We start from the raw sequence: 26,837 nt of genomic DNA on the forward strand, positions 1-26,837 counted from the left end.
TCTTCTACTGGATTTACCATCAGAGGTCCTGTTGGCCTTGGCATCCAGAAATAAACTGAACATAAGGTAATACTGTTTCTAAATCTCATTAAATATATACATGGCAGAATAAACAATTTGATATTAGCTAATTTAAAATTGGTCTCTCATTTAAATTTGTTCATTCTTGATGAAAAGGTACAATAATTCTTCTAAATTCTAAATTACTTAAAATCAAATAGATGATCAAAAGTTTTGACATCAAAGTTGGTACAGAGATCCATGATTCACTCAAGATGGGTTTTTAATCATAACTTTGCTGATTAGTTAGTTTCTCTAGTGCTCACGAAATTGTTCAATACTAATACATCATCTTACTTTACATTGATCAAATATTAAGGCAGTAAAATATTTCTACATTTGTTGACTGCAACATGAATTTTTTCCTTGAGTTTGTTTTGTATTTTTTATGTTGCACAGATCCAATAGTACAAGTCTTTGTTTTCCATTCATAATATTGCATTTAACTCATATTAATAATCATCAATGGAGACATTTCATCATATAAAACGATTTTAAGTTTTGGGTCATTTTACTCAGTGTCAAAGCAGGTAGGCAGAATAGGTGCTGCACTCCTAAATTTAGCTATTAAACACATGGGTCACTCATCAATCACAAGCTGTAACCAGGAGCATTTTATAGCAAAGGAAGATGACTATGTATATTTTGTACATGTCCTTTCAAAGTGTTAAAGGAGCATTATTGCATAAGTTTGGTAATTTGACCAAAAGTTAAGATGGTTTCATTAAAGGATTAGCATATTTTATTTTTGTTTCTTTTTCTTTTAAGTGCTGACTGAACATCAGCTTGAGAATGCTGATGTACGTTACCAAGTGACATTTATTTTATTTTATCTCTCTCAGAATTTTAGACGGCAGTGGACTCACTTGTGTTAGCAAATATGTAGTAGTTTTAGAATAGTTTGCAAGCAGCCATTTGACAAAAGTACTACTTCATTTTGTATTTTAAGTGAAATCAAGGGGATGACACCATCGTTATTAGCTCATACCATGCATCGATATGTTCTAGTTTATGTTATTCTTTTATGTTTTGTTGTTTCAGCTCTGAGTGATGGTTTTCCCAAAACAAAGAAGTGATACTCATTTAACTGTATTTACTGAAATGTGGCATACCATGTTTTACTGTGTTGTGTGAGGAAAGCAGTCACAAAAATGAGCCATCTTGTTCATATGAGACATGTTGTCACTTGCACGTTGCACGAAGAACAAGAGCGGTGCATGTTCAAAATCATGAAATGTTGACCGATAATTTGTGGATTGCAGTCTTATGAAAATAATTTGGGAATATGTATATATATATATATATATATAGTTTGTTTTACTAGAGTGATCATTTCTACTTACACTCACTGAAAACACTTTACCCTATGGGGAAAATGCAACTGATAACCGTCATCGAATCAGTGAGCATCAATATTACATGAATAAATACGGAATTGTAAAATAAATATTAACAAGAACAAATTGTCAAACAGATGGACTCAGTAACTTTTAATTTACTTCAATAAAGCTACACATGCTACACATCTATCCAGATTTACAGCTAGTAGTAGTGGTGGGCCTAACCACAAGGTTCTAGCTAACACTGCTAAACAACCAAGCTTCTTAGCAAGCTAGCATGTAGGTAGCATGTGCAGCCTTGTTTAGCTACTGTTTATGTGTTCATATTGAGCTTAGTTCAGTTAGAATACATTTTTACTCTAGCTAATGAAAGTAATGTAGCAGATTTTGATTTTGTTTGTTTTTTATGTAGGCTATTGGTAAAGGTATTGTTTAAAGGCACTTTTTTAGCCTTTATTGAAAGTGAGGAGATGGACAGAAAACAGGAGGCAGAGAGAGGAGGAGAGACATGCAGGAAAGGGCACCTGCTGCGGGATTCGAACCAAACAGCACATGGGGTTGCTCATTTGAGTGAGCTAAACACCCCTCCCTGGTAAAGGTCTTTGGGTATTAAACACTTGAGGTTCCGTACTTTTATTCATACTTTGAGAAGTGTTTTCACATCTACATTTAGTTGCAGTTCACTATTTCGATTGTGGCACAAGAATGCTGTACAATGGTGAGATGCAGTTGATAAAAGGGTTACTGGTAACGTTGGGAATGCTGAATGTTTTGTTAATCAATTCCACTGAAATTGTGCAGCGATGAGTTATTTTTAGTCTTTTTAACTACCACAGGAAGATTGTTACATGTTGTTTATACAGTTATACGTTCCTCGAGACAATTACAGCTAGCCTGCATGGGTGTGTAGGTGTGAGGTTTTTGCAGAGGTGTCAGACAGCAATTGAAAAGTCTAATTATGTTTCAGTGCTCTATATTACATCTATAAATATATATCTCAATGGTGGAGGGACTTTGAAATACTAATGAAATAGCAGAAAAGAATGAAAGAAAATTCATTTTTGATTTGTACTGAAATCATGCCAGTTTGTCATTGTGCTAAAATGAATATAAATATTATGTATTAAAATAAATGTGTTAACCCAACCTGTGGTCCCTGGTGTTTTCTGTCAAAGTCATTTGGCTTTTTTGACAAAGCATTTACAAGAGTGGGGTTCCAATGTCAAAGTGAAAGCATATTCATACGATGATGCTTAATTAAACATCATTAATATAAAATACTTGAATTCATAAGTATTTTTGCACCTTTGGCCGCCTTGGCCCATTCAGCCACAAATGTTCTATTCAATCAATTTCTGGGCTTTGACTTTCCCTGAATATTTTGAGTAATGTTGGACTGGACAATAAATCTTCTCCCACATCATAGTTCTTTTTTCAGACATACTTGGATTGTCCTCCAGGATTTCCAGTTATGTTTGCTCCATTCACTATAACTTCCACTTTTACAAGTTGTCCAGGGCCTGCTGCAGAAGAGCATCTCCACAACATCATGCTCCAACCCAAACCCAAAGGTGGGAATAGTGCGTTTGTGGGAATGTCCATCACAAACACACACATAATTGTCTTGTCTGGTGACCAAACAGCACCATGACACCATTTTGGTCTATTCAAGCCAACCTTGGAGTTTATCACATGCTTTTGGGGGATCTCTGATAGAAATGTAATATGCCTTTGCCTGAAGAGCGTGTAAAGTCTCTTTCATCTCAACACCTAAAGATCTATAGTCCATCCTGAGCAGTTATAGATGTCTTGGTGGTCTCCCTCACTAGTTTTATTCTTACACAGTCACTGGGTTTGTGAGGATGTCCTGCTCTAAGCAGAATTCTATTTTAAACCAATAGAATAAAGTGTGTTCACAACCCTTTAAAGACTTTTCTTCTATTTTCATTTATTTATTTTATCTTAATTACATGGGCAAAAATTAATAAATAAATAAATAAATAAATGTGAGGGTGTCACTATTCATCATAGCCTAGACAATTTAATCTAACCCTGTGTACTTGTTCCTTGTTCCATTATCTGTGAGGATGATGAACTCTTTACATGCATGACAACCATTAAAAATTACAATGTTGAAATTGGCACTAGAACTTCACACTTTGAGAGGTTTAGTTTTCTCCTAGATGGTAGTAAAGAATAATATTATTATTTTCGATGAAATGTTACTGTTTTGGGGCAGATTATTGGTTTTCATGTGATGCACAGTGTAAACAGTCACCATTGTACCTGATGTAACTAACTGTGGTCAAAAGGTGGCGGTGTTGTGTAGTATAACGGTAACACCTCGAGGCAACTGGCCGTTACAACATGAAAGTGCATTTTGGTTTCGTTTCCTTCAGTTTTGAAATGAGAGTGAATAGTGGATGTGAGTCGGTATTTTAACAAAGTAGCTGCAGCACGTATTGGAGACCATGATGATTTAGAGAATCCACGGTGAAAGTAAGTAAACAAAGACAGAGCTATACCTTCATTATTATTTGTATTCCTGTTACGACTCGTGTGAAGATTTGATTTTAACAAACGCAGCAAGAACCAGGAAGGGCGTGATTCTCCTGGTGTTGATGGCAGGTGTCAGGTCTGTAGTAAATTCCGGTGCTCTGAACACTTGTGACTCCTTACTGGGAATTCTGGGATGATTTATTATCATTTGTTATGTAATATCTATATATTTCCCTGCTTATACTTAAATGCTGATGAAAGTACTAAAGTTTTCTACTTTTGCTATGCTAATAATGCCCTTTATCTGCTAGCGCATGTCATATATCACTTAAGATATAATTAAGTTGCAATAAGTGTACTTGACTGTATTTTGTGACATCACTGTGACGATACAGAGTGCACTTTTTACAGATGTGCTTGGTTTCAACTTCAAGTACATTTTACTCCACTTTTAAGATACATCAATTTTAAGTTAGGGTCCATAGAGCCTGCCATAGTTATAATGCTCAGAAAATATATTTGGCATTGAATGGAAATGTGCAGTTAACACAATTCAAATATAATTGAGGTGAATACATAAAGTCAAGTACATTTAAATACATATACACACATACACTATACATATTTTTATTAAGACGTGTGTGACTTGTGTTGACTGTGTACTGACTGTATTTTAGCAGTGAGGGAGAGAGAAACAAATGAAATATGCTGCCACAGTCTGACACGCCCCACTCTTACAAGTCCAAACAAAGTGTCTGGAATCATACTTTAATATATAACTATACAGCAGGTGACAAGGAACCAGATTTAAGCAGTGTTACCTAGCCAAAACACATTAAACTGTACTTCTCTTTTCGTAGTGTTAACTTGTTCTTGCACTTGAGCAGAGGTCAGGGAGTCCCCAGTCAAAGAGCAGGCCAGCTTTCGAGCTTGGCAACACCCTTTGGATTGCTTTTGACGATCTTCTTCCTCTAGGCCTCCCCCAGTCAACAAAATCAGTGTGACTCTTTGAAAGTGTTAGATCACCTTGGTGTGCTGTGATAAACTCCTTCTAAGTAGCCAGTAGAGGGCAGCAGAGTGGCTCTGTGGTTAGCACTGATGCCTCCCCTCCAAAGACTCGGTTTAGGTTAGATTGTTTGGTGATTCTAAATTGACCCTGGGTGAGTGAGTGTGAGTGGCAGTTGTCTGTCTCTGTCATGGTCCCTGTGACCTTAGTGAGATGAGTAGTCAGTAGCCCCCCAATCTCCACGCCTTGAGACTCTGCACCAGGAGATGGCACAACAGGCCAACCTGGACACCTAATCACTTTATGAAAAAAGTTTCGTTTTCTGTCTTCTGTGTGCTTCTTTAATTCTCTTTCATTCTCCTGTGAAGTTGTGACTGACAGGCCTGCTGTTGTGTGCACAGGTATCAGTGTGTGGGTAGAGAGCACATGCCAGAAGAAAAAGACGTTTTTATATTCTACACAAATATTATTAATAATAATAATAATGATATTATAATAATATTAATACATTTCATTTATAAGCACCTTTCGGAACCTCAAGGTCACTTTACAATGAAAAAAGGCCAACGTGAATAGATGGGTCTTTAAGGTGGTTTTGAATGTGGTGAGGGAGTTAATGTTCTGGATATGGGAATGGAAAGGAGTTCCAGAAGGAACCGCATAGGCTCCATATATTTCTTTTTCACCCTGGGACCTGGGTTCCTCCATAGTTGCTTGGTTTTGTCAAAGACATGCTAAACAAAAGAGTCATGAAAAAAAGAAGAGAACCCAGTCGGCGGTACAGACATTAAAGAGGACAAAGAAAGGTTTTCTAGGCTGATTCTGGAAGGAAATATCCAGAGTGCATCAGTTTTAAAGGTGGCATCAAAGAAATGTGGGCAAAGAGAGCAAAGCAAAGAGATCCTCAAAGTTCATTTGTTGCTGATACACTGGGCCACGTCCATAAGAACCACCTGAAGAGCAAAGAGCTTTCGATCCAACCTACAGAAATCTTAGAACTGGCCAAAAAGGCAACTGAAGCATTCAAACATGAAGAGCAACTTGCTGAAGTAGAACTTGGAGAAGAAATGAAAGACGATCGCCAAACTAAAGTCTCACATTTTTATAACTCCAGAGGACAGTTTGGTTACCTGCAGGTTTGCAACATTCTGTATGACAAACTTGTCAGTCAAAACATAACATGGGGAGAAGTTCTCACAAAGAAAGTGTCTATGATCTCTGTCTTGGAATCAGTTGGAGACAAGAAACTCTACGGATTTAACACTCTAATAAACAGCCTGAGAGATGACGTAGAGAGAAAATGTGTTTTTTTTTGACAAATATCTGACTTACTCAACGCTTAGCATGGAGAAAGAGGATCCTGAATACATTTCTAAAGACACCTCTGACTGCTACAGGAAGTACGTTGGAGAGTCACCACTGAAGGACATTAAACAAAAAGGTGCTGAAATCATCCAGAAGCTTAAACAATCCCTGGTTTACCCTTTCGTTGGGAGTACTGTCATGTCTTGATAGAGAATACTCTGAACCAGAGCTAGTGGAAATCATTAAATGGCATGGAGAAATCTGTAGCAAAGATTCAGGAACAGTTCTGGTCAACTACATCTTTGCTCATATCATGTTAATGAACACAGGAGTGAACCTTCCTCTTAAATCCAGTTTATTAACAGCATTTAGAGAGAAAATGTCCAAAGGATCCACCTGAGCAGCACATGTTAGCCCTCCTCCTGTACTGGCCTGACAAAGAAGAGAAATGTACCTTTGACCTGAATCAGTTAATTCAGCAAATGCATCAGTCTTATGAACATACATACCAGACATACCTTCGTTCAAGGTATCTTTGCCCTCTGTTTTTCATTGGAAAAGGTCAAGGTCTGAATAGGACTGTTCACAGAAAAGTCCTTGAAGAATTGTTTTTTGAACGAAGTCAAGAAAAAGCAGATTGGACCAATAACTGGAGGAGTGAGAAAATTTTCAAAAATCCCAGGATCCAGGAGCACCTTCTCACTGTTGAAGGGGTGGTACGAAATTACAGAGTGTATGCAACTGTTGGTGGCACAGAGATCGAGGTGAATGTCAACCTGCAACAGTCTCTGGAAACCACGGCAAGATGGATTTACCATCGGAGGTCCTGTGGCCTTTGGCATCCAGACCACAACTGAATACAGTGGTAAGATACTGTTTCTTAACCATCATTAAATATATACATGGCAGAAAATTAAATACAGTCAACTGTCCTAGGTTTAATTGTTATTTCCTTTTTTCATTACATTTGCTCTTTGTATTTGCATGTCAAGATGGAAAATGTACATTAGTTACTATGTGAGTTAGCACAAAACATTAATTTTGCCCACCATATATTCTATGTTGATGTTGTATAATTGGTAGCTCTGTAGCTACTTGTTGTCACCAACTCTTAAGTTCAGTACACATCTTTAGTACAAGATGTTTCTTTAGTTGCAGAATGTCACAATAGCACTCAGCAAAGGCACCTATAAACAACTGAAGTTAAAAAGGATTACACAGGATTAAGATGAAACAGTAGCAGAGATTCCCATGTGTCTGCTGCTGTCAGATACAATTTCGCCAGTTTTGCATTTTCACAATTCAGATCTGATAAAGAAAGGAACTTAGTTTTATGACATTTGTCTTCCGTCGTTAGGCGCCAAACTGGAACCAAACTCAAAAAGCACAAAGTCTGGTTTGTACCTGGATGACACCAAACTGAAGGTGAGGGAAACAACTACTTGAACGCTTTATGACAGAACCGATAACAAAGCTTTAGCATACTGTATAAATGGTCTTGCCTTTATTTGCTTTTTTATGGCGCTTTTCTACATATTGGTACTCAAAGATTTTTACAGTCATAGATGCATCTGTAAGTTTAATATTAGCTGGTTACATCAACCTTGCAGCTTGAAACCACACACCCATTGTATGTCCCTGTGCAATAATTATTTCTATTTATTTTCAATACATAATTTTACTCACATTTTTAAGCCATTTGTTTACTTTGTTTTTGGAGTATCTGATACATGACAGGAATTGTGCACACTGGAGGCCTCTTAAGAAGGACTGAAACAATAATTTTGGCAGAGAATTTGACCCTATCTCAAGCCAGAATATTAATGCAACTCAGTATACCACTAATTGTGTAGGAAAATCAATTACATATATGCTACAACAAGTGGTGGTAAAATCCAAAAAGCATCTTTCAACTAACATGTACATTGTGCTTCAATTTTAATATCTGGACAGTGTAAGATTTATTTTATTCACTGAATACTGTCATAACACAGTAAATGTTCCTCTCTGACTTCCAGTCTCCATCAAGCTTCACACCTGAGGCCCAAAATAAAACTGCACAAATCTCATACAGGTAATCAAATCACAGTTTGTACAGTTTTCAGTCTGTCTGTCCTTGCAGAGTTGACAAGTGATTACTAGCTTAAATTTGGGGGGTTACACATCTCCACAATCCACAGCTGTAAGAATGGTGTAGGGAATTATAACCATTTTGCACACCGTCCCCCATCTTCCCAGATAAACTTTCCAGAGCGTCTGGGTTTCATGATTGATATGGACCTAATTGTGCGCTGTACTATATATGTTTAATATATAAAGTTGTAGCTAGCTGTTAGCCGTTGGGAGTTCCATCTCTGCATCATTTTTGGATCATTTTAGTAAATATGATCTGAGCAGGATACTCATTCTGTCTGTCTGAAACTTTAATTGTACGACTTAACAATTGTTGTTATTCATCACGTCTGTGTCGTACAGCTTCAGGAATCCTGGTCCAGGTTTTCTTTGAGTGTTCTCTGACTGGACTGGTGTTTGATATGGCTCAGAAGAGAGAGCTGCTATACAGGACAATCCAGTGGGATGAGCGCCTCCTTCAATCAGCTGGAAAGAGAGCTGAGAGATTGTTGTCAGTCAGTCAGTGCGTTTACATGCACGTGAAAAAAACGAATTATTGCCTTAATCGGACTATAACAGGAGAACTTAAGTGCATGTACACACGTTGCTTCGATTAAAATCAGAGTTCTCATTATCCGTTTGAGACACCCAGATAATGCAATTGAATCTGAGTTTTCAATCGGATAATGCGTGTTGTGCATACTCCACGACCGCTGCACTGGCATGTGACCCCAGAACAAAAACGTCCAAGAAAGTCGGTTGCAGAAGAAGAAGAGAAACGGAGCCGTCTGAGGGATAGCACGGATCTTACCTGCACCAGAAGTAGCGCCAACATTCCGTACAAAATTAAAAAATTGCTGCATGAACGACTCTAGTTTATTATACCGCCTAAAAGGTCAACCCGGAAATCGGGTCGTATTAACGTGGTATTAACCCGCTGAAAGACACATATCGCCACCTGGTGTGGAAGAGGAGAACAGTTATTCGATTTTCTTGTGCTGCATGCAAACTGGGACAAGGACTGTAGTCAGAAAGTCGAATTTTGAGCATAGCTCGATAAAGCCCTGCATGTAAACGCACTGAGTAAGACAGATGTCAACTGATTGTGTTTTTATAGCTCTGTTCTGTGAAGGACTTCTGTCTGTTGTCCACATCTCTGATGATGGAATGAGCATCCTAGAGCCACTGAAGATAAAGAGGTTTTGGAACAACACAAATCCAGTCAAAGGTCAAGTTCTCCTGTTCCTCCTCCGATTTCTCATTAATTTTATTGAGAGAGATGTCTCTGAGAGGTGATACGTTGGAATCGATTCTCAAAATGAAGCCTGTAAGATTGGAGGGAATTTGGAGGATATCATCCATAGCAGTAAGGTGAGGTACATTGGGGAAGTTTGGAAGTAGATTTTGCATAAAATATCGGACCTGGAAATATTGAAAATGACTAGAGCCAGGGAGGAGACGACCAAAGGTGGAGAAGACACCATCGCTGTGGAGATCTTTAAATTTGGACAGGCCAAGTCTTTTCCACAGGGTAAACATGTTGTCTAATCTAGATGGGACAAAAAGGTGGTTGTTACAGATAGGGGCCAGAAAAGAGAAGTCTGTTAAACTGAAGTGGTTTCGAAATTGTGACCAATTTTGTGAAATTTGAATTTTTTTTTGTGAAATCCCTTTGTGGGATTGCAAGAGCTAGGTTGTTTACTGGAAAGCATTCACTTTTCGTAAGATTAGTCTTATATCCCGAAAAGATACCAAACCTATGCAACAACTGAGCTATGTAGGAAACACACCGCACCGGGTCAGACACATACAACAGTAAGTCATCGGCATATAGAGCTACCTTGTGTTCCCATCTCCATCTAGAAATTCCATTTATTTCTGAAAATGATTTTAACATGATAGAAAGAGGCTCAATGGCCCACTTATTTTTTTTAATGAAAGCACCTTTATGAATTCAGACTTTATAAAGACTTACTACAAATGGTTGACATTTTTTTGGGAGGCCATTTTCGTGCAAAAAAAAACAAAAGATTAGACATGTAGCTTAGAGTTTTGTTTAGCGGAAGTGCCATCCACTAACATGGAGGTGGGTCTTATGAGCTATACTGCTATACGGACACACCAAACTGATATCAAAAAGGTCTATCAACAAACTCGCATCCTCTGTGTGGACGAAAATGCTGCACTTGCACACATCACAAAGACTACAGCCAGTGGATGAATGAAAGGGAATTACTCTTCATATCATCAGGTGGCAGTGGTTCAAAATGGGAAACTGAAAACCCTATTATTAGCTGGGAGGCTAGGAAACTAAGAAGATTCACAGCTACAAACCGATGGACGGAGCTGTTAATCATACTGATCAGTTGGTCTACAGTTTATTCATTGTAGATGATCATGATGTTGAATATTCACATCACATATATTCATATTAAATGTTTAGACTAAACATCACCTTCTCTGTTCCCTTTTTAGCTTTGTTATTTTGTTCACTTCGTGACTTCCCTTCTTCTTCTGCTGCACAAACAGCTAATCAAAGTGATCTATCTCACAGAGATAGACAAAACAAGTGTCAGAGATGTTCACCAGCCCATACCTGAAAATGGTCAACTCAGTGTTGGCCTTTAGGGTTAGGAACCAAGTAATGCATTATGCCAATGATAGTCCCCACAAAGATAGTTTGATGTGTACAATTATATGTGTGCCATTATATACACAGACTACGCCTACAGAGTGAAACTCATCACAGTTGACTAGTTGCTTCCTAGTGTTTTACAGAACATTGCTGACATACAGTACACAGATATAAATCCTTTCACTGGTGTAGGCCCCTTTGACATAGGCTCCACATAGACTGACTGCAAGGATATGGATTAAGCTGTAGCCTAAGCTTGGGTTGGGTTAGGGACCAAATGCCAAATGCAGTTGATAGTCCCCTTTAAGTAGTCAGATATGCACACGTATGTGTGCCATTAAATAAACGTACTGCACATGCTTCAGAAATCAAATGTATGAGTTTTTAATCAGAAAAATGTATTGATTACACCAGGGAAATTATTTTTTACTATGTTTGCTTGCAGCTATCAAAACAAGAAAATAATAGTAATAATAGTTTACTTTACAAAAATGCAGGCAGAAATGTCCCTAATGATGCCTGAGGGTTAAGAGTGTGAAAGGTTGAACGAACTAAGTTCTTTTAGCTCATTCAATAACAACACGGTTATTAAAAAATGCTTGTCTTGTTTCATCTTCCAGGTGAGAGAGACTACCAGTGTCTTAGCAGAAACAAAGCTGATGTCTGTTCGGGCTCAGTTTGTCAAAAAAGTGTCTAAGGCTGTTCTAGATCAACTGCTGGATAAACTCCTAGAACGTGGTTTGATGAATGATAATGAAATCGAGTTTCCTGCAACCATGTCAACGTCAGATAAAGCCAGGGAGGTGATCGACATGGTGCGAAGAAAAGGTTTAACAGCTATTCAGGCTCTGATCACTGATCTCTGTGAGGTGGATTCATGTCTTTCGAGAGAGCTGCAGTTATTCTAAAAAGAAGAAACAGTATCAAGGTGTTTTTCTCACAGAACAGCCGACATTACCAAGAGCATTCCATGGCTTCAGTCTTTTTGGAAATGTTCCAACCCAGTCTTCCAGCCATCACAATTTGGCCTCTGTCCAAGTCGCTCAAATGTTTTGCATTTGTCAATTTTACTTTGGGAACAAAATGTTGACTTGCTGCCAAAATAATCAGTCTTATCCATGTCTCCTGTCATAATGTTATGGCTGTGTATTATTATCTTGATTGTTTTCTCTATTATATTGTTTGGTTCAATGTTGTTTGTTTTTTTATATTATACATATATTGCTAAATATACAGTATGAGACATCAACTAAACATGGTCTACATGTTAATATTAATGTTGTTTTTTTTAGAATACTGTACTTGAAACTTTTTAGACTGATGCAGAGCAGTTTATCTTGTCTGGACTTTGTCTTTTATATTAGATCAAGATGAAGATTCCTTTTATTGTCTCTGTGCAGTGCATACAATCCTGCCCTTGGCCTGTTTGGTATATGTGCTTACTTAAAAGTGCTTTAGTCTAGTTGTCCTTGTAAAAGGTTGACAGCTGTCAGTTGCCACTCTTTAAATAAAGGTTTAATGAAAAACAAAAATGAATGGAACGGAATTTGTTTTGCAAATGTGATAAATACAAAACAGGTATTGACTTATCCTGGGCATGACGTGTCATCACATGGTGTGTCACGACCTGACTTGTAACCTTGCTGAGCCTGTTTCAGTTTACTTTATCAAATCACTCCCTCTGTGATTGCAGTGATGATCTCAAACTGTCTGACACTCCCTATGCCTGTGTACCTATGGAAACTATCTTTAACTGAATCGACCCCCATCTCCACTCACCTGATTTAGATACAGACTGTAGTCAGAGACGTTTCCAGAAAGGTAAGAAACATTTTTGTGTGGAATGTTACACTGAGCTAAGTACATGATATGTAAGTTTATATTACAGTTAAATGACTGCTACCCAGACATTCATATTTCAAGTGTCTATATTTTCATTAAAAGTAATTACCAGCAAATAATTACAATTTAGATTTTAGTTTGCACCATATAGCTTCTGTAAATCAATACTTTTCTTGACTTAGTGCACAAAGAAAACAAAGTACAGCTTTGCAGTACTTTTACTTATGGGTAGCTTTTGTGCCAAGCACACATTTCATCCTTATTCAGAGAGCCCGGTCTTCTCCAATTATTTGCCTTGTCATTATTGGCCTTACTTCATTGGTAGAATTAATGAATAGAACAATGCGAAAGGAGATTCAATGAATACCAACAAATGTCTGATTTAGGTTTCAGTTCTGCTTTTGTATTTCCTTTCTCACATTTCTCAGTCTGTTACCACAACAAAGACAGTTCATTTGTGAGAGTAGATTAGCTGGATATTGAACGTAGATGTGTTTGTTGCTATCATGTCATTATGTTTTAGTCATGGGAATAAAGCCTGTATGCAGCGTGGAATAATATTTTTGAATGAAGTGGTTAGGTGATGCACTCCCTAGTTACTTACAGTCAAAGAAAACGCCTGAGATGGACACATTAGGACATACCTAATGCCAGGCATTAGCCAGGCATTAGGTATAATGTCAGAAGTTTTGATCCAATTTATCCCTGCATTGATCCCTCTAAACAATCTGCCTAGAAATGCTTATATGTCTTTACCTCGCTCTCTTCTGAAGTTCAGGTAAGTTCTGGTGTGTGAGGGTTAACAGACCCATTATTAAAGCTCCTAAACCGATAGCACACCAGTCTGTGATGTCCAGATTAATTGGACTTAAGGTTTCTATGACTACATCAGTACTTCCACAATAAGCAATGAGCAAAAGCAGCCCTTAAAAGACAGAGCAGTTGATGACGTTAAATTGAAAAATGAAAAACAGACAATTTAGTCCAAAGAACCTTTCTTAACCGATTTTATTTTAAATAGTCACAGTTTGCCTGCATGTGCAAACAATCAAGTTTAGGAGACGTGGCATGGCAGTGTTGGAGAAGTATTTTCGGTTGGGCAGCTCTTACCGTGGGCCAACTACTACAAGCAGGCGTTGGAACCCCTCGTTTTCTACCGTCTTGAATGGTACCATATCTTTTGCAAGATAAAAGATAACTGCTTCTGTTACCTCTTTCTATCGCTTGCTTGACTTGTCATACGGAGTGCCTTTGTTAAATGCCTGTGTTAATGTTGACTGTTTTGGTCTTACACTAGCTGCTGCCTCCGCCTGCAGTGCTGGTGCCGCCGGGCCCCTCGCTGTTTGGCTCTCAGTATATTGTTTGGGGTGCTTCCTCTTCAAATGATTGAACAGGTTTGTCGTGTTGCCACCTGACGTGCGAACCTGGTTTGTGCAAACTTTGCACAGAACATTTGCCTGCACTTCATCAGTTGAGGAAAATCCAAACCTATTCCGTATAATGGAAGTGGGTTTTTGGATTTTTTTTTAGTGACCAACTCCATTTGCCTTACAGCCATGGCTCTCCATGCGGCTACTGCTACACAAATAAAGAAGGAGGCGGGTAAGAAAGCACGTCACTGCCCCTAATTCGCTATGATTGGTGGGTCAGGTTGACAACGTAATATGTCTGGTGCATCGGTGCATCAGCATAGAACTGCAATTTATAGAATGTGCCCTAGACAATCCTACGATCTCTGCAGTTTGACAGATCGTCTTCATTTTGTAATCGTTCACGATTTATCATCGTCATATCGCCCACCCCTACGTGAGCTAGCATATTACTGTTGACAGATGTTAAAATGTGTCCGTAACCATTTTCTCATCCACAGTTAGCCTTCTGCTCTGTTCTTTTTCAGTTCTTCTTCTGTTGTGGCCTATTTTTGGGTTTTGTTTGGGATGGACAAACCAGCTCGGTTTCGTTCAGATCAGTTTTGGTTTGAGATCATTTGAGGTGCTGTGTTCAGTGGTTCTTGATCTGGCAAGATATTCAAAATTGTATCCTGCAGTGTGTGCAACTTTGATATTAGAAAGATTAATTTGCTTGTGTTTTGCATATTTGCATAAATACCTGGAACTGCTTTGAGAACCAAAAGAAATAAGACGCTGGGTGCAGAGAATGAATGGTGTGAAGATTATAGCTGTTGTGATGTTTGTGATTCTCATTTATACAGTGTAACATTACCATTTTATTTCTATATTTTTACAGAAGTTCACAACACGGGAAGTCTGAAATGGCCAGAAGACCGACTCCTTGTTATGCCACTGCTGGAAAATATTACATGGATGAAATCAAAGATTCTCTTTCTCTTCTGGATGTTGTCTATGAAGATCAGTTTGAAGGAGAATTCATCAGTCAAGAAACTCTTGAACGGACGGAGGAAAACTTTTACAGAGGAGCTCCACCCAACTGGTTGAACTTTCACATTAGCCACCAGGCAGATGGCACTGGAACTCCTTTTATTAAACGAGATGGATATCAAACACTTGTACAACAGATTCACAGACGAAGAGAAGGCCCTGGAACATCAGCAATTAAATTGCTCCACCAACAAGGGTGTGGGGGCACTACGCTGGCTATGCAGGTGTTGTGGGACTTGAGGAAAACCTTCATGTGTGCTGTCTTGACAGGCTCAACCTTAGATATCCGAGAGGTTGCAAAGCAGGTGGTCTGCCTTTTCACAGCGGGCAGTCGAGGCCACCAAAAGACTGTGCTGCTGTTACTGAATGATGATTTCATTGTAGACAGACTTCGGGACGCCATTATGGAAGAGATTGTTGAGCAGGAGATAGAGATCGATATCCCTGTGGTCGTTTTTCTCAGCTGCGTGCGAACGAGTGAGCAGGTCATCCTTAAAAAAGAGCAGTCTTACGAAATGAAACAAAAATTCAAGAGGAATGAAAGAAAATATGTCATCCTCAAAAGAACCCTCTCAGATACAGAGAAGCAACAGTTCAATGAGAAGAAGGAGGAGCTTAGGAGAAGATATGGTGATAGATGCAAACTGTTTCATGGTTTTAACATATTGCAAACAAATTTCTCTCAGGATTACATCCAGGATTCATGTGAGATTTTTAAAACAATCAAGAAAACAAATAAACCTCAGACTCAGCTTGCTGCTTTCCTATCCCTGCTGAATGCCTATGTCCCAGGTTCATATCTCCTGGAGTCTCAGTGCCTAGACCTCCTCGAACACGATGACGACATCTATGGATACCTTCCACTGGAAGACCTGATGAAGCCTTTTACTCACCTCATTGTCACCTTCCAACAAGATGTAAGAGCTGAAAAAAAGGTCCGCATGGTTCACCCTTTGATAGCACAGTGTTGTACTGAACTGATGGCAGACGAAGCAGGAGTGGCCAGAAGTGACACAGCAATACAATTCTTGACCTGTTTTTGCAAAGATGAAGTCCCTCCATGTACATTTGGGTTCATCAAAGACATGTTAACCAAAAGAGAAATGAAAAAAGAGGAAAGCATGGAAAATGAAGAAAAGTTTGAAGGAAGACCGAGAAGAGAAGATACTCAAGAGAAGTTTTCCAGACTGATTTTAGATATTAAGGAGAAGGAAGAGAAAAAGCAGAGTGCAACCCTACTAAAAGTTGCATCGAATAAATTTGTCCAGAACTCTGTGTTCCCTCAGGCACTTGCTCGTTTTTACTATGGAGAACTAAAAGACTATAACAAGGCTGAAAAGTGGGCAATTACAGCCAAGCAAAGAGATCCCAAAAAGTCATTCATTGCTGACACGCTGGGCCAAGTCCATAAGCACCATCTAAAGAGCAAAGGTCCTTCTACCACACCAAGAGAAATTTTGCAGCTGGCCCAAAAGGCTATTAAAGCATTTGAAGATGAGGAAGAACTTGCTGAATATGAGCATGGGAAAGGTATGAACGAAGACAAGAAAACAAAAGAGCTGCGAGCTTTTAACAGCAGCGGGCACTTTGGTTATTTGCAGGTTTGCAACCTTTTGTATAATCATCTTATCAAACGCGGCGAAATTTGGAAGCAAGTACTCACAAAGAATGTGTCCATGGGCTCTGTCCTGGAATCACTTGGCGACAACAAACTGAGCAAGTTTAATGATCTAATAAACAGCCTCAGAGACACCGTTGAGAAAAAAGTTGAATTCTTTGATACCTTTTTGACTTACTCACAGTCTGTCATGAAAAAGGACGATGAATCTTACATTTCTAGCGAGACAGCGGAATGCTACAAAAAGTACGTTGGAGACTCAGCACCCAAACAAAAAGACAAACTCTCGCAAACCCTTCACAAACTTAAACAAAAATTGGCTGCCACCTCAGCCGGAGTGCTGTCGTGCCTCGACAGAAGATGTTCTATATTGGATGTTAAAAACATTGCCGCATGGTGGAAAGAAATCTGTCAAAGGAAGGATTCCTCTAAACATGATTTAGCCAACTACATCCTTGCTAACATCATGCTGGAAAACATGAATGAACCCCCAACCAGTCCTGACTATCAAAGTGCTTTTAAAGAGAAAACCCATCTGGCCTCTGAGGCGCAACCTGAGTTTCACATGTTAGCCCTGCTTGTGTGTTGGCCAACATTTGATGAAGACAGATGTATCTCTGACCTCTGCGGATTGATTAAAAATGTTCAGCAATCCTACGAACATGAATACAAGAGACTCTTGCAGTCAAGGTACCTTCGTCCTCTGTTTTTTATTGGAACGGGGAAAGGCCTGAACAGATTTGTCCACAGGCGGGTGCTTGAAATCCGGTGGCTTAAAGACGCTCTAAAGGAGTCGAATGCTATTTGGAGGAATGAGAGTATTTTCAAAGATCCCACTGTTCAGGAGCACCTTCTCAAAGTTCAAGGAGTGGTGCAAAATTACCGGCTACATGCAATGTTCGGAGGAACAGAGATTGAGGTTGAGGCCAACCGAAGAGACAGACTCTGGAAATCAGGTCAGGTGTCCTTTTACCTCGGATTTACTATCAGAGGACCTGTAGCTTTTGACATCCAGAGGAGAACTACCACTAAGGGTAAGAAAGTAGATTTTATCCCAAACAAAGATTAATTTTCTGTCCTAGAATGCCATTATTATAATCTAGCAAAAGTGCCAGGCTTTAAGAAAACTGAATAGTAATCTGGTCGACCTGTAAGTACAAAGCAAAACACAATTCCAGGCCATCCACAACATGAAAAACTAGTGTAGTAGTGTAAGGGTAGTCAGTTATGGCAACAGTTTTAGTCATTTTAATAGTCATAAATACTGGAAACGTGGACTGCATAAAAGACACATTTATAGCCCTAGAGTATAGAGGCTCGCTGTTGCCTCTTCAGGTATAAAGCAGTACTAGAAGACATGATGGGCTAGGACAACATGATTAACATGCTAACACCACTAGACACTACTGTGGTTGTTAGGTTCATTAACATTTTCAACTTTAAATTAAAATATTTAACTACAAATGGTTGCTTTACATGACAGAAGATTCCTGTCTGCACCAGATGAAATGTGGGCACTTGCTGTGCACATGGATTTACAAAATGAAACCAATTGTATAGTCTAATCTGTATTCATCCCTCATGGGGAAGTTCTTTCTCCACATTTAATCCATCCACTCATCCATTTGTTCATACAGTAGTGGGCCCAGAGAGCCATTTGGGGGTTAGGAACTTGCTTGAGGCACCTCGGCCATGGACATGGACATGACGTGGCTGACCAAAACTATCCCTTTAGTCAGTTTGGTTTCTTTGACTTTTCCCTCCAAACAAATATAGTGCAATCTGTGAAAACATTTAAAGTATTTTGTTAAATTTCTGTTTCAACCAACATTGTCCATTTGCTGTATGTGGATTTGAGGATTTTTGTAAGTCAGCCATGTTTTCCAATACTGACAAGTACCAATTTTAATCCCACTTTGTCCCAAATTAAACATGTTTTAATGTTCACTAATGTGTCTTCAGGAAAGCTGGGAGCTTGTGTCGATGTTGTGGTAAGTGCTTGTTTGATTGGTTGTCATTAATTGTTTGTTTCACTCCTTTCTAAAATAACCAACAATTACAACAACAATTACAACATGTATTATTGAAACAGGGATCCACTCACTGGACTAAACTTGTTCCGGAGGTCGAAACTAAGGGTGACATCCAAACCTACAGGTGAAGATGTTATTACTATATGTCAGAGCATAGAGGAACAATTACCATACAAGGATCTTATAATGGCTAATGTTATCGCAGAAGAAGAACAGATGTTACTGTCTGGGTTATTAGAACTAATCTTCCTATATCAGGGAGTTCAGCAAACCAGTTGTTTGTTGTTTAGTTAACATTTCTGTCCATTGTTCCTTCCATAGCCTTCAGTCTTGCAGAGGATGCTATGAATGCAGTGTGTCTGCCCTGCGCTGGGTTTGCAAGGAAAGGGTCAGAATTGAGTACCAGTTCTGCTCTTGGGAGGAACATAGAGAGAGTCCTGCATGCATGGATTACATGCCAGCTGGACCCCTACTGAAGATTTCGGTCAAGGCTGGAAAGTTGGACATGGTGCACCTGCCACACTGGATAGGTGAGTAGACACACAGGTATAATGAAAATAGTTTGTGTGTGTGATTGACTGAATAAATGCAACCCTCGTCTCATCACTTAATAAGTCTGTTTTGATTTTCATTAAATCAGATTGTGACTCTACAAGTGTAGACATGTTTGCAGTTCTACATGTGGATACCTGTGGTGATTCTGTGGAATCTGTGTCTGAAGTGACAGCATCCCACGTCAAGTTGCTCCACCCAGCTCGCTCTCCAATAGGAGCCATAATCCAGAGGAAGCTGGGTTTAAAGGTTTACTGTGATGCGCTGATATTCAAGACAAAACAGGATTTCCTCACATTGCGTGTGTACCTGGTTCCACCAGATCGTGATTTACAACAGGTTTGTTCCTCCATTAATGATTGAAAGATGGAACAGATATGCTCCAAGATCTCAATTCTTTTTAAGAGACCCCAAAGCCACTTTGATTGTACTTTCTGCTAATTGTATATTTTATTTCACAGAAAGTGGAGAAAAAAGAGGAATCGTATGGATCAATAAGAATCCCAAAACTGAGCCCAAACGAGTCTCTGCAAATGTGGGATCATTTTGTCCTGAAGGCAGATCCGGTTGCTGCCGTTCAGCCTGATGTGAGGTTTTAACAGTTTAAAATATCTGGCTCAGTATTAGTACAGTGCCTATAAAAAGTATCCATCCTATACTCATCCTTTAGGTCTTTTAACAATAATTTGTACAGTAATATAAATTAATTTAAAATACTGCATTTAAAGTAAATAGGTAAGTAAAATAAGTGAGCATCTATGGCTGCATCTACTAACTATGCCCAGTATGGTTGGGTAAAATGCAGTAAAGAATTCCCCAGGACGGGTCAGTTTGTGTGGAAAGGTCCGTCTCCGATCGGAATTCTCATTATCCGATTGAGACACCAAGATAATGCAATTGGAATTCGATTTTCTCCGACATGTATATGGTAACCGCAGTTTTCCAATCAGATAATGCATGTGCACATGCTGCACAACCACTGCGCTGGCGTGGTGACCCCGTCACGAAAACATTTAGTCGCAGAACAAGAAGCTAAACAGAGCCGCCAGAATAACCGTTTGAAGGATATCGCGCAACTTATCTGCAGCAGAAGTAGTGGGAACATTACATACGAGATTAAAAAATGTAGTATTGTCCCTATGGTTGTTGTTTGAAATGCCGGTCTGCTGCATCAACGTCTCTTGTTTATTATATCACGTAATAGGTCAACCTGAAATCGGGCCGTATTAACGTGGTATTATCCCGCTGAAAAGACACGTATCGCCACCTAGTGTGGAAGAGGAGAACAGTTATTCGATTTTCTTGCGCTGCATGTAAACTGGGACAAGGACTGTAGTCAGAAAGTCGAATTTTGAACATAGCTCTGAGTGCCACACTGTGAATTTTGTCAGTAGCGCATCTGATCTTGAGGATCCGTTCTATTATAGAGCCGTCCAGAAGACAGGCTCATTTTGACTTTTGTTTATTTTCCTACCCTTCCTACCCTAACCCTTATTTTATGCAGGAATTGTTCAAACTTATCTCAAAATATGTTCTGTTGGTGGGCAGTCTGACATTTATCATTCTGAAATATGAATTCTAGATAGATACTTACTAGTTTGTAAATTCTGGAAGGCAGCTACGCTCTCCATTATACTTCTATAGCAATCTGGCAAATACTACACTTTGCTTTACAGTTTTTGTCATCACAAAAGTGCATCTAGATGCTGCTGTGTTGTCTCTCTGAAATGGAAAAAAAAAAAAAAAAAAAAAACAGGGTTCGAGTTAGTGTGTTTCAGTGGTAGGACCAAATGTCTTATTTTTTGCTTTTGATTAGCCAGAAGCAAAAAAATAGCATCTAAAGCCCAATAACACAATCTTTCCTTCACAGAAATTAAAACTAAGACATGAATGGACCAACTACTTTGAGATGTTCATCAGGAATGCAGACCACAGTTTTATCCTGAAACTTGAAAAGGAAAAGAGAAACAGTCTAGAGGACACTCTGTGGACCTGTACTATACGGAAAGGTCAGTGTTACTTTATATTTATACGCTTATTGCCAGAAAACCCATCCGTCCATATTTATATATCCTAATCAAGCCTGGGGCCTGCATTTCATTTCAGGAGACTATCAAAACACATGCAGCAATGATGGACAAGGTAAGAAAAATAGACACAGTATGCAAGTAAAAATGCCAAATGCCAACTTCTCAGTTTTGTATTTTACTGTTGTTTTCTTTCCATTCCTTTTATCCGCAGAGACAATGGCCTCAGATATGCACTTGCTCATGTGAAAAGATGCTCCCTACACAATCCTCAAAGAGACGAAGATCATGAGATTTCTGACGTCCCAGCTCACAGAGGAGGAAGAAATAAGTCATGCTCTGCACAAAAGTGCATGTGAACTTTAATGAAGACATTTCCAAGGAAGTCCACACATAAAATATGTGACTGTGTCTGTAGAAAAAGATCCTGCTTGCATTGCCAGCTAACCAAGGCAGAAAAACGATACTGTGAGGTATCTCTGGAACAACAGTTCCCATTATTCAGTGCAAGACTGGAGACGAGTGTTTGGCTACATTGTCACTGGAGCTTCTCTTATTGGCAGTATGGCTTCTGTTGTATCTCCCAGCCAAACGCTGCAGGCGTATTTTACTTTTGTTGTATTAATTCATATTTTTTCTTTCTTTCTTCAATGTGAGTATTTAGTGTGAGTATTATAGTGCATTTATAGACGATTTTAAGCCAATTTCAAAATGAAAAAAATTTAAGAGGGGCTCGAAAATGTACGTCACTACATACAAAACCCCTACAAGGTCCATTCCTCTTGAGTCACGAGGATTTACAAGAGCATAGAGTTAGAATGTAAAAGTTTAATTACTCAATGAGCTGGCAAGTGGGTGTAAATGTGAATTTCTCTGTGATTAAGAACAAAAGACTTTTACTTTTTAACATTAAACTATGAAAAGTTGTTTTTGAAATAATGTATCTACAAACTGAGTTAATTGTGCACTTAGTAAAACTGAAACAATTAAGAGGAATAACAAGCAACTTTTTGACAACTGGTTCATCCATTAAGAGTTTTTCCAAGCAAAAGGGATCGTTATGACCCCTATGTGCATGACCTGAAACCCACAGAGCAGGCACAAAGGCAACGGTGGGACTTTTTGGGGACTGATGCTGCTTCATCAAAGACCTGCCTGACCAATCAACTCGTTGGACGATGGCCAGACGAATAACAGCAAAAGGAGTTGCACTTGTCACCTGAGCGCAATGCAGTTAAATTTCATTAACAGGTGCCATTGCATAATTAAATGTGAATGGAGTGTCACTACGCCAGCCTATCTTCTTAAAGCTAAATGGTGTGAAATTCACATCATCAAAAGCAGACGGTACCTGAGGGGTTCTGTTTTATCATTGTGCGATTCTTCAGATCACCAATCACCAAAATAAGAATAAAGGGAGTACATGCAGAGAGCCTCACTTTTAGTTGTTGACAAGGGACGATCGAGAATGATCACGTAGTGTAAACACTGGCTTTTAGGAAGATGCAGCATAATATACCTTAGAGCACAGAAATACATCAGTGTTTTGGAAAATTTTGTTCAGTTATTATTTCTTAGGGATGTGACGCAGCAAACTGCATTTCTAGCATTAATACAGCAATACAAGAAAAAATAATGTAAATTCCTTTTGTTGTGTTTTGTGCTGCTTTACTACATTAAAACCTTAGGGCTTATAAAGTGAGCACCAAATGATCTAAATGTATTTTATTTCATAATTTCATATCGATATAATAAAGGACTGAAGCATTAATGTATTAAGCTGAAAAAAGGAAGGACCACAAAAGAATATGAATGTACAGTTGTTTAATTCACATGATGAACTTTAACAGCATTTGACTGAGTAATGCTGGACAATAATTAAAGTCAAACAGGTATTTTGTCGCTAGCGAGGTGGAAAGTTAGGGATCACAGAGAAGCTTTGGAAGTGATCTGAGCCCTGAGTTCCTGCAGCTGTGGACGCACCTTGAAGCGGGCGTGGAAATCAGCTTCGGTGTGCTGAGAGACAAAGAGGGAGACGGGTTACTGAACACGTTAAAGCTTTTCAAAATAAAACAAAGAGAGACGGGTTACTGAACATGTTAAAGCTTTTCAAAATAAAACAAAGAGGGAGACGGGTTACTGAACACGTTAAAGCTTTTCAAAATAAAACAAAGAGGGAGACGGGTAACTGAACACGTTAAAGCTTTTCAAAATAAAACAAAGAGGGAGACGGATTACTGAACATGTTAAAGCTTTTCAAAATAAAACTAATTGTGAAAATTCTCATTTTGTTCTGTTTTTATTAAACTTTGTATTATTTTCCCTTATTCATTTAATAGTTTATTGTTTATTTATTTATAATTTTTTTTAAATCTGTTATACAAAAGAGGGGGCTGCTATTCAAAGCCTGAAGTCAGTTCTTGACCTATTGGTTGGTCACAGCTCCAATAGTTTTAGACACTATTTTTAAGCAAATCATAAAGTTTTGCCAATTTTCAGCTCCTGAAAAGAGAGGAATTTATTTCCCATACACAGGAGTAAACTGAGGACATTTTGGATTTTGGACATCCGAAGACATCACTTGGTGTATGGGAAATTATAACAGCCGTTTTTCTTGACATTACTAGACAAAAATCTCAGTTCAAAAGTAACAGTCCCAGCCATTGTGATGTGTCTTCATGCTAACTCACCTCCGTCACAGACAGTTGGACCCCCTCTGGTTGATTCTTTAACAGAACTTCTATGAAGATGGGACACGTCGTGGCTTTCAGACGGCTCAACTAGACGAATGTAAATGACAAGCTTCAATGGACTGATCTTCAACCTTCCAACAAAGCCAGCAGCAAAATCTGAGCTTTACCTGGACCACTCGTTCATGAGTCTTCAGGACGGAGTCAATGTACATTTTGCTGCTTTGCTCTTGCATCAGCATGACCTCTGTGCTCTTGGTTGGTAAAGCATAGCTGTATTTGGGGAAAGAAAACATTAAAAATAACCGTTTCAGGGCGGTGTAAAGGGCTAAAATGCCAAATAATAAAAATAAAACTTTTCATCTTCACCTGTATGCAACTTTGATGCCGAGCCGGATGCAGAGGTTGTGGACATACTGGTAGTAATGCTCCACCAGTGTCATGTCATAACCAGACACTTTCACATTAAGAGTCCCGTAGGCCTGGGATGTCGCAGGAAGGATTGGTCTCATCTGGATCGGGCCTTTCTTTTTCCTTGGCTGAAACAAAAAGAAAACACAAGACATCCATGTATTAAATCTTGGACGTTTATACTTTAAGTCCAGATCTGACAAACTGTGGTGAAGGTGTGTGGAAGGTATTTATAAAACAGATTAACAGCAGATGGGTGAAATGGGTAACAGCAGAGTAAATATCAGCAAATTCCATTTTTCATTCTCCCACTTAATATTTTAATTTGGAGGGATTAAAGGTATGGTTACTATGGAGAGCTGAGAGAGCTGATGCTCTTCAAAACAAATGCAAATAGACAAAATGCAAACAAAGTAAGTCGTCCGTGAAGTACAAGAGTCCTAAAGCTCTGAACGACCAGCCAGGTTCATCCTTTTTTAGCATTACCGTTGAGGTTTGTGCTGCTGGCATAGTTTGCTTGTATTCGCTGGTGTTGTGAGCAAGTTTAAAAAAAAAAACAATTTTCTTGATTCTGATTGACAATTAGTTGATTGATAATTATATCAATATCAATATCCAAATACCTCTAACTGAACTGATACTGAATCGCCACGATACCCTGCACTAGTTGTGATTATTTGTGTTGCCATATTTGCTTGTGTTTCGTGAATTTGCATGTGTTTTCTTGAGCCGTGAGCTCTCTTCAGCACCATAGTTCAGGCTACTGTAGAAAAAAAAAAAGAAGAATCCTGCAGAATATATTGCTTTTGATAAATCCAGCCCCATATGAGAAATACTATGTTGCAGGTATCTAAATGAGATCTCATGCATTTTAGTTTGTCTAATCAGTTTTAGTCTTCACACATCGACATCACAGTCTCACATTGTGTCGAACCAAAGTCACATGTTTCCAGCTCATTCATCAATGCAGCCCGAACAACAGGTGCGTCTGTCGTCCAGTCTCTAGGAACGTACCGGCCGTTTAGTTAAAAGATGCTTCCACCTCCCGATCCCGTGCGTTGGCATGCTCCTGTACTGCCTTTCATTAACGGATGCCGCGCCTGAAGGAAACAATGAACCGCTTAAACACATTTTGTGTAGCATTACAAGCTAATCTGGCAGCAGTACCACTGGTCTTTAAATACTTACACCAAACAGGATGCTGGATGGATGGTGTGGCCCTTTAAAGATTAAAGGAAGAGGGTTAAAAAAGTCATACATATTATGGAAGAGAGGAGAAATTCTTGCAATTTCATGGCGAAATATAGGTAGTTTAACCTGGCTATCAAATTGTACTTGACTTTGTCTTTGTCTTGTTTTAATTGTTTTTATTTCCTGCATGTACTGCTGCTATCTCGGCCACGTCTCTTTTAGAAAATAGATTTTAGTCTTGAAGGCAGACAATGAAAGTAATTGTTGCTGAATGTGTTCCTTGACTCTACATAATAACTCTGTTTTAGAATAACTGACTATATGACTACACACTGATCAGCCATAACATTAAAACCAGCGACAGGAGAAGTAAATAACACCTACTGAACTGTGAGTGAATTATAGCTTTAAATAAAATCCATAGACTCACCTGCATGACGTAAGAGCTTGATTCAACACAACCGCCTGCCGCACGACCGACACCTGCAGCCGGACAAGACACAACGGTCATAACTATTACGTTTGTCGACATTAGAAACGGAACGTAAATTGTAAAGCACACCACCGCCGCGTACTTTAACATAGTACAATATAGTACACGCAGTGAATAGTGGGTTTAGCGCAAAGGCAGTACGTTACTGTGACCTCTGAGGCGAACACAAATATTTTTGTGAGCATAAAGTGACGTTACCTTTCGCAAAATATGATTCATAGTTTTCCTCTTTAAAGAAAATAAAATTCACACAATATGCCGAAGCGGGATTTAGTAACTAAAGTCCATGTAGCAAGGATAAATGATGTCAAAAAAAATGTCGCATGGACTGTGCAATTGCTGATCCCGGAAGTGTTCACAGGAAACTAGCGCGTCCGTCTATTACGTCCGTTGAATAAACGCGGAAAAAAACAAAGGTTCCGGGACAGAAAATGTAAAGCGCAAGTGACATTCAGATCCTACATATTGTGGTAAACAAAAAGAAAGTATTTACAAAACAAAAAACGATAATAAATAAAGCTAATAATTTACACCACTACGCATTTATAATAACGTTTGAATGCTTTTTGTTGTCGTTTTCATCAGTTTGTGATTTAAACTTTTTAAGAGTTTAAACTTCCATTT

At 38.8% G+C, this 26,837-nt stretch overlaps 2 protein-coding genes across 3 annotated transcripts; one reads left to right on the forward strand and one right to left on the reverse strand.

The window, feature by feature from the left end:
• The first annotated feature begins 3,641 nt into the window (after nucleotides 1-3,641).
• Nucleotides 3,642-22,354, forward strand: LOC124995551 (sterile alpha motif domain-containing protein 9-like). Its single transcript, XM_047567984.1, has 10 exons — nucleotides 3,642-3,899; nucleotides 15,047-17,850; nucleotides 18,779-18,807; nucleotides 18,909-18,973; nucleotides 19,171-19,379; nucleotides 19,490-19,740; nucleotides 19,863-19,988; nucleotides 21,272-21,410; nucleotides 21,508-21,543; nucleotides 21,643-22,354. The coding sequence occupies exons 2-10, from the start codon at nucleotides 15,072-15,074 to the stop codon at nucleotides 21,675-21,677; spliced, it is 3,669 nt and encodes a 1,222-aa protein (XP_047423940.1). The 5' UTR covers nucleotides 3,642-3,899; nucleotides 15,047-15,071; the 3' UTR covers nucleotides 21,678-22,354.
• Nucleotides 22,355-23,235: 881 nt separating this feature from the next.
• mrpl48 (mitochondrial ribosomal protein L48) lies at nucleotides 23,236-26,585 on the reverse strand. Of its 2 annotated transcripts, none has more exons than XM_047568009.1 (8): nucleotides 26,412-26,585; nucleotides 26,151-26,203; nucleotides 25,718-25,749; nucleotides 25,544-25,629; nucleotides 24,488-24,657; nucleotides 24,284-24,391; nucleotides 24,119-24,203; nucleotides 23,236-23,444 (listed from the first exon to the last, which is right to left on the reverse strand). In XM_047568009.1, exons 1-8 carry the CDS (start codon nucleotides 26,430-26,432, stop codon nucleotides 23,355-23,357), a joined length of 645 nt encoding a protein of 214 aa, XP_047423965.1. In that variant the 5' UTR covers nucleotides 26,433-26,585; the 3' UTR covers nucleotides 23,236-23,354. The 2 variants fall into 2 exon arrangements, with proteins under 2 accessions (XP_047423965.1, XP_047423954.1); XM_047567998.1 differs by having other exon boundaries at nucleotides 24,119-24,208; nucleotides 24,289-24,391; nucleotides 26,412-26,584.
• Between the last annotated feature and the right edge of the window lie 252 nt (nucleotides 26,586-26,837).

Source organism: Mugil cephalus, chromosome 1, assembly GCF_022458985.1.
Source record: "Mugil cephalus isolate CIBA_MC_2020 chromosome 1, CIBA_Mcephalus_1.1, whole genome shotgun sequence".
Lineage (NCBI taxonomy): Eukaryota > Metazoa > Chordata > Actinopteri > Mugiliformes > Mugilidae > Mugil > Mugil cephalus.

Coding starts and splice junctions, on each gene's coding strand:
- LOC124995551 (XM_047567984.1), top strand. CDS start 15,072: ATGGCCAGAAGACCGACTCCTTGTTATGCCACTGCTGGAAAATATTAC. Junction 18,808..18,908: donor GAGCTTGTGTCGATGTTGTG/GTAAGTGCTTGT, acceptor TTATTGAAACAG/GGATCCACTCACTGGACTAA. Junction 19,989..21,271: donor TTGCTGCCGTTCAGCCTGAT/GTGAGGTTTTAA, acceptor TTTCCTTCACAG/AAATTAAAACTAAGACATGA.
- mrpl48 (XM_047568009.1), bottom strand. CDS start 26,432: ATGAATCATATTTTGCGAAAG. Junction 25,750..26,150: donor CAAGCTCTTACGTCATGCAG/GTGAGTCTATGG, acceptor TAATCTTTAAAG/GGCCACACCATCCATCCAGC. Junction 24,204..24,283: donor GAACGAGTGGTCCAGGTAAA/GCTCAGATTTTG, acceptor CGTCTAGTTGAG/CCGTCTGAAAGCCACGACGT.